This window comes from Sylvia atricapilla, chromosome 3 (genome assembly GCF_009819655.1).
Source record: "Sylvia atricapilla isolate bSylAtr1 chromosome 3, bSylAtr1.pri, whole genome shotgun sequence".
NCBI classification, from domain to species: Eukaryota; Metazoa; Chordata; class Aves; order Passeriformes; family Sylviidae; genus Sylvia; species Sylvia atricapilla.
This window is the reverse complement of record NC_089142.1, coordinates 69,087,514-69,101,481: the sequence shown is the minus strand read 5'-3', so window position 1 is coordinate 69,101,481 and position 13,968 is coordinate 69,087,514. Positions and strand designations below refer to the sequence as shown.

Genomic DNA, 13,968 nt, shown 5'->3' with positions numbered 1-13,968 from the left:
CGTACATGCAGAAGGGTTGGCAACAGTGTTGGAATGAATGGTCATGTTTCCATCAGTGTTCTTTTCGAGGTCTGTCAGACATTGTGCAAAGCTGAATTGGTTTTGGAACTCTGTCTTACTATTAATTCCTTTAGTTTTGACTTTGGGTTGTCATTTGCTCTAAAAAGAGCCAAAATTATCCCTTTATTTTAAAACACAGGGTGTTGAAGTCAGTAGCAGTGCTGTATATATGCAATATATTCCTTTTAATTTCCTCTTGAAATTCTGTTAATTGGATTCAGGCTTTCTTGAGCTTTATTTAGACTTACTGAAAGGAAGCCATAGTGTTCTCTGTCACCATGAGTATGAGTGAGGCTGAATGAAACCAGCAGGCTGGGGCAGTTTACTTGAAAAAATAAAAACCTCAGCAATTGCTAGGGTTAATAGGAATAAAATATTAACAAGAGAAGTTCTGTGTTCTGTTTCATAAAATGTGTGCTTTAATAAGGCGAACAAGCTTGATGTGGATCATCTTATATTCCTGATAATAGGATTGTAGATAATACAAAACATTTTTATATTATCCTGATACCTTCAGAAATGTTACTGCTGTGGGTAGCCTGGTAGGTGCCTCAGCACCACACAGCCATTTACTCTCTTCCACCCAGCCAACCTCAGTGAGACAGAAAAAGAGGAAAGAAAGAAAGCAAGAAAAAATTTGGGTGGAGAAAGAAAGCCAGAAAAATGATGGGTGGAGAAAAGTGTTTAGTAACTGAAGGAGAAGTGGAAGAAGACAGAAAGAAAGAAAAAACAAGTGGACAGAGTGGTGCCTAGCTAGTTCTTGAGCCAAAATATGGCAAACCCCTTTTAAACCCCTTACTCTCCCTTTTTATTGCTGAGCTTGACTTCATGTGCCGTGGAATATTTCTCTGGTTAGTTTGGATCATCTGCCTAGTTGTTTCTAGTCACAATCTTTTCCTTAGGGGGCTAGAGTAAGAAACAGAAAAGGCCTTGATTCTGTGAAAGCATTGCTCATTAATAGTTAAACTGTAATTTGCAGTATTGTTTTGGCCACAGATCTGAAACACAGCACTGTACTGGTTGCCTTGAAGAAAATTAACTCATCTCAACCAGACTTAGTACAACCACAAAAAATTACTTTAAAAAAAGCCCCTCTTACACTTGAATTTTCTTAACTATTATGCCACTCTTACTGAAAATTTTACCAGACCCAGTGGTATGTCCTGTATAAAAATTCCAAAAAGTGGTCTTAAGAGAAACAAACAAAAATCTCAGTCTTAACTTCAATTTATAGGTCAGTTATTTACAGCAAGCGGGATGTATTTGCCCTGTAGCAGAACTTTGTTTTGTTATTTAAAGGATTTTGTGTCATCTCCTTTCTTTCCACAGAGTGATTGATTTAGGAGTCATGACTCCATGTGATAAGATATTAAGAGCTGCTGTTGAGAACAAAGCAGGTATAGAGAGACTTCATTAGTACTTCTGAATTGTTTGATTTTTAAATCACGTTTTTTTATTGCTGCTTACTGCATTCCTATACTGTCTATGATTTGATCAGATTATCTTCAGAGAAATTAGAACTTCTACTTTAACCATATTAATTATTTAGCATTTGGCATTCCTGTAAAACTTAGCCTGAGGAACTGAAACCCTCTATCAAAAGGGTAACTCCAAGAGAGATGTTGTACAGATGTGTTTGTTTTACAGATGGATAAATGGAGCCTTGAAAAGGTCCAAGGTACTTCTTGTTGGGTCTTGAATCAGTAAAAGAACTTGGCATTCTGCCTGCCAGATCAGTGAGTGTGAAATCAGGAATGAATTGTTCTAATAAATAATGTAATTTCTGAAACAACTGTTTTTTGCAGTTGCTTTAGAACAGTCTGCTGCATCTAGGAGAAGATGAATTTTGTGAAACACAGGTGGAGAAGTTTGAAAGCACTTGCTGTTTCTAGGGGCAGAACTTAGAATTATTTTGTCTTATTTCCCTCCTCAGTGCTAAACTTCTGAGACTTGGAGCTTTTTTCCTGTGCTGTTTATTTATTGCTGAAACTAGAACAGTGGGTGTTCAGCAACTGTGAAGACTGAGAAATCTCTTAAACTGGGGGTTTGGAATCCCTGCCATTCTTGGAAAGCTTTCGGTATCTAATTGGGTCAAACCTCCCTTCTAGACTACCCTGCATTTTATCTCATAATTTTCATTCTGATGCATGAAGCTATCTGATGTATGAAATAAACTTTCCTGTACTAATTCCTGTGTCTTTCTAGAATGGATTGGCTAAAAGTTTTGTGCATGTGTGTTTGTAAATTTGCAATAGATATAATTGGCCTGTCTGGTCTCATCACCCCATCTTTGGATGAGATGATTTTTGTCGCCAAGGAAATGGAGAGATTGGCAATAAAGATTCCTTTGCTCATTGGAGGAGCAACTACTTCTAAGTAAGATATCTCAGTTGGGAAGATGGGCAGCTTACAAACAAACAGTGTTAACTAGTGAAAAAGAAAATTTATAGTAATTTCTTTCCTTCTTTCTCTCTGTTTTCTGCAACAAGCATTCTGATATGTATTCATCCTAAAATTGACTGTTATTTCTTGTTTCAGAAATCCTAGATTATTGAGGTAAAATGTAGTTAGTCCATAACAAATAATGGACATCCTAAATGTTTAATTTTTGCAAGCGTATATTATATGTGGAAATACTGTGTTTTCCCTAAAAGTTCTCACACATATGCAAATAGAGTTCTGTTCTTCTGAGGGGTTGAATGATCTATTTTGATTAACCAAACGTTCTAAAAATGCAGGATTTTGAGACTAGAAATGGCCATGTTGACATCAGGGAGCTATTATCTTTAAGGAAGTTACTATATTTTCCTGGCTCACTGTTCAATGTGGTGATGACTGTGTTGAGCCTCCAGTGCTGCTCAAGCAGGCTGGTAGGGGATAAAGCTCCTCTGCTTGCCTTGAAGTACTTACTGTGTTGATTTTGATAGACTGAGCTGTTAAAATCTTGTTCTCTCAGATCTGTTCAAATGAAATAATACAGCTGCTGTGATTTCCTGAAGACCATGTTGACAGCTCAGTGACACCTAGTATTAGCATTGCCGCAGATGTGTTCTGGGCATGTATAATAGCCGGGGTTACACTTTGCTGGCTGGTTTGTGTACGATATACTTGAGGAGGTGAAAGCTCAGAAGACTGTAGAGGTCATTTTTTGTGTAACTAATAGTTGTGAGCAGTGTTGCTTTCTTTATTAGAGCAACACATACTGTATTCTGTACTTCTGGCTTTAGTAAATCATCTTATAATTTGACAGACAGTGGAGAGTAGGATCACTACCTGCCTTTATTGTTTCTGAGTGTATAATGCAAGGTTCAGTGTATTCCTTTTCTCCTTTTCCATTAGAGCTTCTTCCTATTGCTTTGATATTGAGAACAAATGTGGAGGGTATTTTCTTATTAAAAAAAGAAACAAAATCATAGGGAGTCAAGCCTTTATTCTAAGTGGAGGTCTTAGGAGAGCCTTTTCACATCTTCTCAGTGTTTTCACCCAGGGCATTGTGGCCTACTAATTGATGTCAAATAAACAGCATCAAACAATTCTGCAGAATTTATTCACAGAGAAGAGTGTAGCTAACAGGGAAGCAGCATTAGTTTTATCTTTGAATATGGAAATTACTAAAGAATATGCATATGCTTTTGAGTACAAAACTTGATTTTATTCATGTGAACTATTTATAAATATATACTCGTACATACACCCAGAGACAATGCAATGTCTATAAAATATATGTCCAGTAAAGGTACCCTTTATGTAAGATTGGATTTTTAATGTATATTTAACGTTACTTTCCTAGTCTTAAATCTAACCTCCCATGTGCATTCTTAAAGATTGTGTATATGTCAGAGTTTGCTAATGAAGAACCATCTGCATTTTTTCACTGTAATAAATAGGCATTGTTGTTTGGAATAAGGAGATCATGAGTACTTGAAAGAGTGTATCGTGAAGTTAGTTTGAGAGAGAGAGAGGCTGGATTCAGTCTCCAGAATCCACACAATAGAGTTTCTTCATAGCTTACAGTAATGATGTGTTTTGCATTCTTATGGTACTTTGGTAAATTCAGGTGCTGAGAAATAATGGTGAGATTCTCATTGCCGTAAAATTTACTTCAAAAAAGAAAAAAGTTAGCATGTAGTGGTTGGTGCAGTGCCATTTTAGGACCATGTCTTCTTTTGTTTCCTTTGTCCGTTCCTATCAAAAGAGAAGAGATACCTTTGTAAAAAATAGAGCTGCCAAGATAAAAAATGCATCTCCTAGAAGTAAATTCAGGGGATGCTGGGTAGTTGTTTACACAGTTGTGTTGCACAGTCATGAGTAATCCTCCATGTCCATGTGCTTTGAACATTTGACAGAAGCTGAAGAAAAGGGCGATCTTACCTTTGTTAGGAAAGATTGCTTCCTGGGCTCTGATTTAAGTTCAATTTTAGAAATGTTGTTTGATCTTAGCATATAAGAAAGCAAATTATAAGGCCTATAAGGTCTTTGTTCCTACACTTGCTTGCAGAGCTTTGGTAGGATTCTGAGCAGAGCTCATTCTTGCATCACTAGAAACTGTTATGTTAGCAGTGTTGCTTTCTTTATCAGAGCAGCACGTATTGCAGCAGACCTTTTAGAGTCCATATTTTGTAGCTTCAGCAAGTAGTCTCATAATTTGACAGACTGTGAAGAGAAGGATCTGTCCTCACTGCACCTGTAGTTGAAGTGCAAAATTCACTGCATCTTCAAGTTGCAATGTAATATTAATTGACCACTGGTAGAATTAATTTTTTCGGCTTATAAATTACTTGTGCCTCTGATTTTGAGAAATGGAATAATCATCACTGAATTAGGTTAATGCTAATTCACAGACCCAAAAATTAGCATGTAGGAGGAAAAAATGTAAGATGAGCAAAAAGGATTAAAGAAATTGTTATTTCTTGGTAGGCTTAGTTTGGAATATTCTTGCTGATTTCTGAGACTCAAAACTAACGAGTTGCTGATTTTTATTCAGCTGATAAGACTGAGGAAATGTGAGTTGGCACATTATTTATGAAGTGTTCTGATACTTTTTGAAGAAAATTGTTTATATACCTGTTACTAAAATCTGTGTTTAATGATTCATGGATAGCAGGTGGATGAATTAATTTCTTCTTTTGAAGTTCTGGTCTATGCATTAAGTCAGGATTTATTTCACTGGGGATTTGTCTCCTTTTTTTTTTTTTGTTGGTGGGTTGCTTGGGGTTTTTTTGGTTTTGTTGTTCTTTTGTTTTAGTTGTGAAATGCTCACTCTTTTTCTTTTTCATTGAAGAACACACACAGCTGTTAAAATTGCCCCACGATATAGTGCACCTGTAGTTCATGTCCTGGATGCATCCAAGAGTGTTGTGGTTGTAAGTTCTAAATTATAGTTTCTTATCCATGCAGACATACATGCCCAGTTTTTCTGTTGTCATTTTCATCCTTTCCTCTAAGGCTTAATGTGGTGGCACAAAATTAAAAGGGGCACATCAGAGACAAGTTTCTAAATTACACTTGCTTCAGCTGTTTTGTGCTGCCACGTGGTTCTCAGCTGGCTTGTGACAGGTATTGTCACTGGGCACTTTTATTTAAATGTGCATTACTCTAGTGAGGTGACATTCACTGACTCCTTGACTGTAGTTTTGTAGTGGAGACTGATGGAGTTATATGTGAACTGCTATTCTGGCTAATTTGGTTATATTTCTGGTTAGTTAGATAGCAACATTTGTACTGAGAAATGTGTGGCTGGAGTTTTTGGGATGGATTCTCTTTCAGAGAAATGGGTGGTTTTAGCTGGCAAATATGTGGTGGTAAAGAATAGGCAAAGCTGTGTGTTGCTTCTGTGAATATTCAGTCTCTGAAGTTTTGTGATATTTTCTTCTCAAGTCTTTCCAGAGCTAGACTTGGCTCGCTAGTGTTACCTGTGTAATAGGGCAGAGATGTCAGTAATAATTGTAGTCTAAACATTGCTAGTTTGAATGTAGGTTGCAGATTATTGGTAAGACTTAGATTGCCTAGTCTGAAATTCCTACTCTGTCCTTACCATAGTGTGTTACTCTATGTACTTAGAGCTTTTTCCTTCCTGTTCTTTTCAGTGCTCCCAGCTCTTGGACGACAGTATAAAGGATGATTTCTTTGAAGAAATATTAGAGGAATATGAAGAAATTAGACAAGAACACTATGAGTCTCTCAAGGTACAAATGTAATTGATTATTTTCTTGTTTGAAGTGGTTGGCACTTGCTGTTCAGCTGTTATGAATAACTTGTTACTCTCGCTGTTTGGGTCCTTATGAAAACCTTCAGATATATTTGCTTTGATTTAAAACTTGCAGTAAGATGGATTGAAAACTTCCAGAAGTGCTTATGAAATCAAATTTTCAAGCCTATAAGGCCTTCTGCATGATTTTGCTTGGCAAATTCTTGATTGTCCTCAATGGCTAATCAGTGGTGTCTAGGACCTCCATGGAGCTGGCAGTCATGTCATCTTAATCAGCCTACAGGAGACCAGTGCTCTCCTGGAGCTATAGCAGGATATGTGGAACTTCAGCTGGGGTAGTGAAATGGTACTGGTAGCTTTTGCTGGTACTGAACCACACTCTATTGAGAATTTTAAGCCACTGTGCTTTCCTAACGTCTTGGTCTTGTTTAGGTGGGTGGTCAGGACAGTAGGAGAATCTCTCTCTGCCTGTATTTGAGTGTATTTTGAAATAATAAAGGAAATTCTGGTGTAGTTGAGAGGAACTAGAAATCTTGTGGACCAACTTCATTAGAATTGTACAGGCGAAAATCATGATCTGCTTGTGATGTAATCTTACATTACACTTGGGAACTGGGAGTTGTTGAAATTATCTGAGTTTATCTGCTGTTAGATTTATCCTGTAGAGTACTTTGAGTACAACTACTACGAAGTCCACAGTTACAGTTTGTGTTTGAAAGATGATGTTCTGAAATCAGCCTTTATGTTTATGTAGGAAAGAAGATACTTATCTCTACAGCAAGCTAGAAGAAAAGGTTTCCATAATAATTGGTTATCAGGCCATATACCAGGTCAGCTATATGTTGTTGTTTGTAGTTGCTGTACCTTTATTTTATTTTGTGTGTTTATTGTAGATATATTTTTAATTAAATGATGCTTTAAACTTCAGAATATAGCAGTGTAACAACTTAAGTAAATTACCTGTAAAGTATCTGTCTCAATAGAGACTTTTTTTTTTTTTGCATTAATTTGAACATTCTGTTTCTGCTTTTTTACAGCTCATTTAAAAAATAAATCGATATTTAATAAAGAAAACTGAAAAAATCTCAAAACAGTGAGCTACCCATCACAACATATAATCAAAGAAAACACTAATGATGGCTTTTGAAAGTAGTGTCTGCCTGGCTCATTGTATTGCACACCTTACTGTACAATATTTAGGGAACACATGCTGTAAAATGGCATTTTTATCAAATTCCTCCTTACTTTTTTTCCTATTCTTCCCCCATCAGTTTTTGTACTGTTTTGTTTTTTTAAAATTATACTAGAAGTATAAACAGCATTCAAGATGCATCCTGCAGTGACATTAACACTGCTTTCTGTCATTTCATTTACAAGACTCAACAAGATGCTAATTTTCAATAACTTACTTTAATGTGTTACAAAGTATTGAACCGACAAAACAATTGTGAAGCTTTACACATGTTGCCTTTTCACTTGTGTGTGTACATTCATGGATAGATCCATGTTGCCTTTTCACTTGTGTGTGTACATCTAAACGTGTGTGGTGGCTGCAAAAGTTCTTGGAAATTACACAAAAATTTACAGAAATACTCTGCAGTGTCCTATTACATGTCTGTGTATAGAAAGGAATTGGTAAATATGAAAGGTACATGCCCATGAAGTGTGTTAGGGATTGATAAACTGTGTAAGTTTTTCTGGTCTTGTGTCTTGGCCAATATTCTGACCAACTGAATAAGTTTCAAAGTCTAACAGCTAAAAACTATTGATTTACTTGGGAGAACAAAAGGCCCTAATTTTTCTATTTCAATTTTGTATGTCTTTTAGGCTTTTTTTGTTATACTGTCACTGTGGAGTATGGTATGACTTGGGAAAATATGACTGAGAATTTTAGGACAATTTGGAAGAGGTCATTTGCAGGGTGGGAGGCTGCTGAAGATCAGTTATACTGCAAATATTAAAGCAATTGTAAATTCTTTTCATCATGTCGGATTGTACTTCTGATTCCTACAGTTAAACCAAAATTCATTGGTACAAAAGTCTTTGAAGATTACGACCTTAGGAGGCTGGTTGAGTACATTGACTGGAAGCCCTTCTTTGACGTCTGGCAACTTAGGGGAAAGTATCCCAACAGGAGTTTCCCTAAGATCTTTAATGATAAAACTGTAGGTGGGTATTGAAATTGAATCTACTTCATATAAGTAATCCTAACAGGCCCAATGTGCTGCAGTAAGATTGCAGATGTTTTGAAATACATAGGAATAGTACAAATACATGCAAAAATGTCAGTGACATAATTTCTTCAAAGCAACAAATTACTGGTTTTTATTGTTAGTGAACCAACTGTTGCCATGTGAGGCTGAAAAATAAGTGTGGAAAAACAGTCATTTAGCATTCACCTTCTAAAGCACAGGGAGATATTTAAATAAGAAAAAATGGCAGCACAGCACTTAATGTATCTGTGTTCCTGTTGAGGGTGAAGATGGCAAGCTCCTTTTGAAGCTATTCAGCAGGCTTTGAAATAGGTGATTAAATTGCAAGTGTGACACTGAAAGCAATGTTCTAAGTCTGCTGCACTGTGGTAATGTAGGTGCACACACCGGGTCTCTTGCTTGTTTTATTCTGTGTTCTCTGCCTCTACTAGGTGCTGGCTGAAACATCTTGGGCTTTGTTTGGGTTTTTTCCCCTAACATATATGTTGTTACAGCCCTATGATCACACTGCAATCTTCCTGTCTGCTGTAGCTGACAGATCATTGCAATCATTGGACTATTATGTGGAAAATCAATCAATCTTCAAACAATTCTTAAACCTATTTAGCCAGTTATGAAAACATGCCTCTTCTAAGGCAATTTCTTTTTTTCTGTTGTTTTTAATAGGTGAAGAAGCAAAGAAAGTTTATAACGATGCTCAAGATCTACTGGAAACATTGATTAATGAAAAGAAATTACAGGCCAGAGGTGTGGTTGGGTTCTGGCCAGCTCGAAGTGTTCAAGACGATATCCATTTGTATGCTGTAGAAGAGGCAGTGGGATCTTCAGAACCAATAGCAAAATTTTATGGATTGAGGCAACAGGTAGAGTGACAGCGCGTTTATTAAGTGACTTTTTTTCCCCCTGAATTTCCGGAATGTAATAGAAGTGCCCTAATAAAATCTGTATAAAATGGTTGTTGTAATCTCTCTGCAGCCATTGTCTTGTAATTTCTTTCAGTAATTACAAGATCCTGTTAGTGGTGAGCCAGGTATTTGTATTGTAGTATTTCTAGTATTCTGCATTGTAATAATTGTACAGAATGCTTTGTAGGTTTGACATATTCAGATATGGTGTGCATTATCTGTTTCAATTTTAAGATGTCCTAAAGCAGTGCATTGCATAAATTAATCACATGAATCTTGTGTTGCTAAGTTAGAACTTAATGAACCTTAGTTCTCTAATATCCCTGAATTCTACTGCAGATGAAAAATTCTGCTTGAATGTGTTTATGTTTAAACCCAGTTAGGATTTAAAAACTTGGAAAATAAAGCTCAATGGAGATAAATGTTTCTGATAGCCTTAATTTTTTGGTAAAATTCACTATATGAAGGGGCCATTTAGAATTAGTTGGCAGCTAATTTTGATGACAAGAATCATACTTAGATTTGCATTTAATTTGGTAGATTGAACTTGCAAGATATACTGCCTCTCCTTTTTCCCTATCCTCTGATTTGGCTTTGTCATAGTTCACATATTCAGAGTCATCAAATGTGGGCAGAAAAAAATTTTAATTACCCACATTTCTGGAGTACAATACTTTGTGAGCACAGTTGTGTGCCAATATTGCAGAAGTGTACTAAGAAATACCTGGCTCTTAAGTTTTCCTGTTGCAGTTCCCTGAGATGGATCTAGTGAATCTTGACAGTCTGTGGCAGATGTTTATATAAAATGATCTCAACAAGCACACAGGCACGGATGTTTCAGAGACTTATGGCTTAGTTAAAAATGTTGATGTCCCATGTAAATTCAGCTTTACTACTATTTCTTATCCTGGTTTTTTTTTCCCCAGGATTTTCCCAAGGAAAATACATGATTTGATGTTGTTCTTGTAATGCTTTTTATTACTGGAATACTGTTATTTTCCTTAGCGTTTTTTGCTTTGTATATCCAAATTATTCAGGCTACTTTCAAAGGTTAAGGTCATGAAACTCTGTGCATGCCGTTCTTCTGGACTCTGTGTATTTTAGCTGCATCTCTTCCAGCCTCATGTGCATGGTAACTCAGGAGAGTTTTCAGCAGAGCAAAGTAGAAGAGAATAATTGTCTTCTGTTTCTTATATAAAATGTTCCTTTCAGTACACAGAGTTCTCTGCATGACATTGACACTAATTAAGGATGTGATATAAATCTAAAAGTTAGAGATGCATGTAATATTTTTCTGTAGCTCTAATAATTGCAAATATCCCTTAAAATTACCATAAATTTCACCTGTGGGGAAAAAGGATATTTCTTTAGTTTTATGATACTTTTTGTAACTTTATAGGTTAATAGACAATTTTTCTTTGTTTTTCAGGGATAGGAGTATTTTATTTGCTCATAACATGCAGTAGGGAATGAATGAAATGCATTGCTAAAATATTGTCATAGGATAAAAAAAATGAATCGTCAGCTAAGTGATGGCCATAACTTTCCTCTCTCTTTGAGTTGGGTAGATTTACAAGAACTGTGCCACCTCTTAAACAGCAATCATGCTTCCACAATGAATATACTGATAAGATTTAAAGCTTCTTTTTGGGTGCTCAGGCACCTCTTTCTGTTACCTTTCTTCCATTTTGAAAAAGGATCCAATGAGCAGTATAATTCCCTATTTCACAGAATCAGTTAGGTTGGAAAAGACCTCTGAAATTGAACAACCCCATGTCAACTAGACCATGGCACTGAGTGTCATATCTAGTTCTTCCTCAAATACCTTTGGGGATAGTGACTCCACCACCTCCTTGGGCAGTCTATTCCAGAATCTAATCACACTTTCTCTGAGGAAATTCCTCCAAATGTCCAACCTAAACCTCCCTTAGCACATCTTAAGACTGTGTTGTCTTGTTCTGTCAGTTGTTGCCTGGGAGAAGAGACCAGCCCCCACCTGGCTACAGCCTCTGTTCAGGTAGCTGTAGAGAGCAGTGAGGGCTCCCCTGAGCCTCATTTTCCCCAGTTCCCTCAGCCACTTCTCATAGGATGAGTGCTCCAGAACCATTACCAGCTTCATTGCCCTTCTCTGGACCTACTCCAGCACCTCAGTGTTCTTCCTCAGCTGGGGATCCCAAAACTGAACACAGTATTCAAATGCAGCCTCACTGGTGGCAGGTATAGGGAAAGAATCACTTTCGTGGTCCTGCTGGCTGCACAGTTTCTGATGCAGGCCAGGGTGTCATTGGCCTTCTTGGCCACCTGGGCACCCTGCTGGTTTGTGTTCAGCTGGGTATTGACCAGCACCTCCAGGTCCTTTTCCATTGGGCCACTTCCCTTTGCATAAACCCACTTGAACTTGGCTTAGGATTCAACTTTCCAGTAGATACGTACATTTCGTGATAGGTGTATCATACATTTTGCTTGTGATACATTTTGTTTGTGTGTGATTAGTAAAAAGTCTGCATCTTGGGTGCTGTTTTTTCTGGATTACTGAGCACACAATTTGTAGCATAAGAAACTAGGAGTATTTATAAAATCATAACCATTCTTCAGTGGGAGTTGCTGAAGAATTCTTCAGTTTGCATGTCAGCCATCAGTTTTGTTGGCAAATGTGGAATCTGATAGAGGTAGAGGTGAAATATTCCTCCTCTTACCCAGTTGTTGGCACAAGAGTATTCCTTACTTTGTAATAATTTTTTTGCTGTATAAGCTGTTAAATCTTAGTAGCTGTAAATAGAAGCAAAATGTGTGTTCAGTGCTGCATCTCTCTTCTTTGGTGTTTTGTTCTTCAGTTGTCCAAACACCCTCAGAGTAAGAGAGGTGGTTTTCTTCTAATTTAACTATAGGGAAACTACCACGGCTCAAAGACTAGTTAGGTGTTTGTCAGAAATGCCCTAAGCCCTTTAGTCTTAAAAGTGCTGGTCTTTACCTTAATAGTACACTAATGATGTCTTTTAAAATGTTCTGATTTATTGCACTGGTTTCATTACTTTAGGCTGAAAAGGATTCTGCCTGCACAGATCCGTATTACTGCCTCTCTGACTTCATAGCACCACTGGATTCTGGTATTTGTGACTACTTAGGCGTGTTTGCTGTGGCCTGCTTTGGTGTAGATGATTTATGCGATGAATTTAGGAAACAGGATGATGAATACAACATCATAATGGTGAAGGCTCTCGGTGATCGCTTGGCAGAGGTATGAGGTTTTATCATGCGTTTCCTTGCAACTCTCAGCAAACTTAGAGACACTCTGTTACAATGAAAATGGGGGTTAGCTCTAGCTGGGGATTTCAATCTATAGCAGGGTTTCAGAAATTATTATTGGTATTGTTGTTGTTATTACTATTATCTGAAGATATTTACTGAAATGGGAATTCTTACTGAAGGGCAACTGTTGGTAGTAAAATCACGTAAGCTGCAGGAGCAGTTCAGAAAAGCTGTTGCCCACTTTGAGCTAAAGGAAAGGTCCTCTGCTAAAAGGAGCAGCAGCACATGCTTGTATCTGATCCCAACATGGAGGCAACAATGATGTGGTCCTCCATAGCTAGACCTGGGTGAGACACCCAGATAGTCAAGACCCAATAACCTCCATGCTACAATGAAGTGTCGCTACCATAGGTTAATGAATTTTGTCTTTTTGGGTTACTTGTCCATGTCTTCACCTCTTTAAAGCAGGACAATAAAAAAAAAAACAACACTCTCTACCAATAAGTGAAGTAACTAAAATACTTGAATTAGCAAAATAAGTGTTTCATGTGAATTTTAATTCTTTCAAATGTCTCACCTATGTTAAGAGCTCTCTTATAAATGAAAATGGGAATGTGAGAAAGCATCTATAAATGTTCATCTTAATCATTGCATCAGTCTGTACAAAGTAAAAAAAAATCTTTTCATTCTATCCAAGGCATTTGCTGAGGAGCTTCATGAAAGAGTTCGAAGGGAATTCTGGGCTTACAGTAGTAGTGAGCAGCTGGATCTGTCTGGCCTACGCAAAATTAAATATGAGGGAATTCGCCCTGCCCCTGGGTATCCCAGCCAGCCTGACCATACAGAAAAACTCACCATGTGGAAACTTGCAAACATTGAGGAAACAACAGGTAACTGCTTTACTAAGGTTCTTTAGCTGCTTTTTATGTGAAATCAAAATTCCAACCAAAAAACAAATTGGATGTTGCAGAACTACATAAAATACTGAACTGAAGTGCTTATGGGAATTGCTGTCTTCCCCTTTTTATTCCCATTTTTATTTTGCCTCATTCAAGGAAGAATTTGCAAAACACTGCCAGTGCTTTTGGTGGAGGAGTTGTGTCCCTAATTAGGAGATGCATGCAAACAGGGTTTTGCTGCACAGAAAAAATTTCTGGCATCCTTATGATTGTAAGAAGACAGTCCAGATAGAAACAGGAAAAAAGCCAATTCAGCAGAGTATTTCTTGGTCCACAGGAACCTTGAGATGACAATTCTTAAAAAAGGATTAATTCCATTTGTTTTCCTCTGATATTTTGCATGTCAGAGGTATCACTGATCCTTCCACAATTCC

The 13,968-nt window shown here is 37.2% G+C and overlaps 1 protein-coding gene across 5 annotated transcripts in view; it reads left to right on the top strand.

Moving 5' to 3' along the window:
- MTR (5-methyltetrahydrofolate-homocysteine methyltransferase) overlaps positions 1-13,968 on the top strand; it is a 49,338-nt gene that overhangs the window by 33,580 nt on the left and 1,790 nt on the right. For 3 of the 5 annotated variants that reach the window (XM_066315683.1, XM_066315681.1, XM_066315684.1), the window contains 9 exons: positions 1,390-1,457; positions 2,316-2,436; positions 5,342-5,423; positions 6,147-6,245; positions 7,023-7,098; positions 8,282-8,437; positions 9,148-9,344; positions 12,424-12,624; positions 13,333-13,525. In XM_066315683.1, coding sequence (XP_066171780.1) covers positions 1,390-1,457; positions 2,316-2,436; positions 5,342-5,423; positions 6,147-6,245; positions 7,023-7,098; positions 8,282-8,437; positions 9,148-9,344; positions 12,424-12,624; positions 13,333-13,525 — 1,193 coding nt within the window. Of the gene's footprint in view, positions 1-1,389; positions 1,458-1,865; positions 2,267-2,315; positions 2,437-5,341; positions 5,424-6,146; positions 6,247-7,022; positions 7,099-8,281; positions 8,438-9,147; positions 9,345-12,423; positions 12,625-13,332; positions 13,526-13,968 lie in introns of those variants that run through there. The other 2 variants (XM_066315685.1, XM_066315686.1) reach the window with 2 other exon arrangements.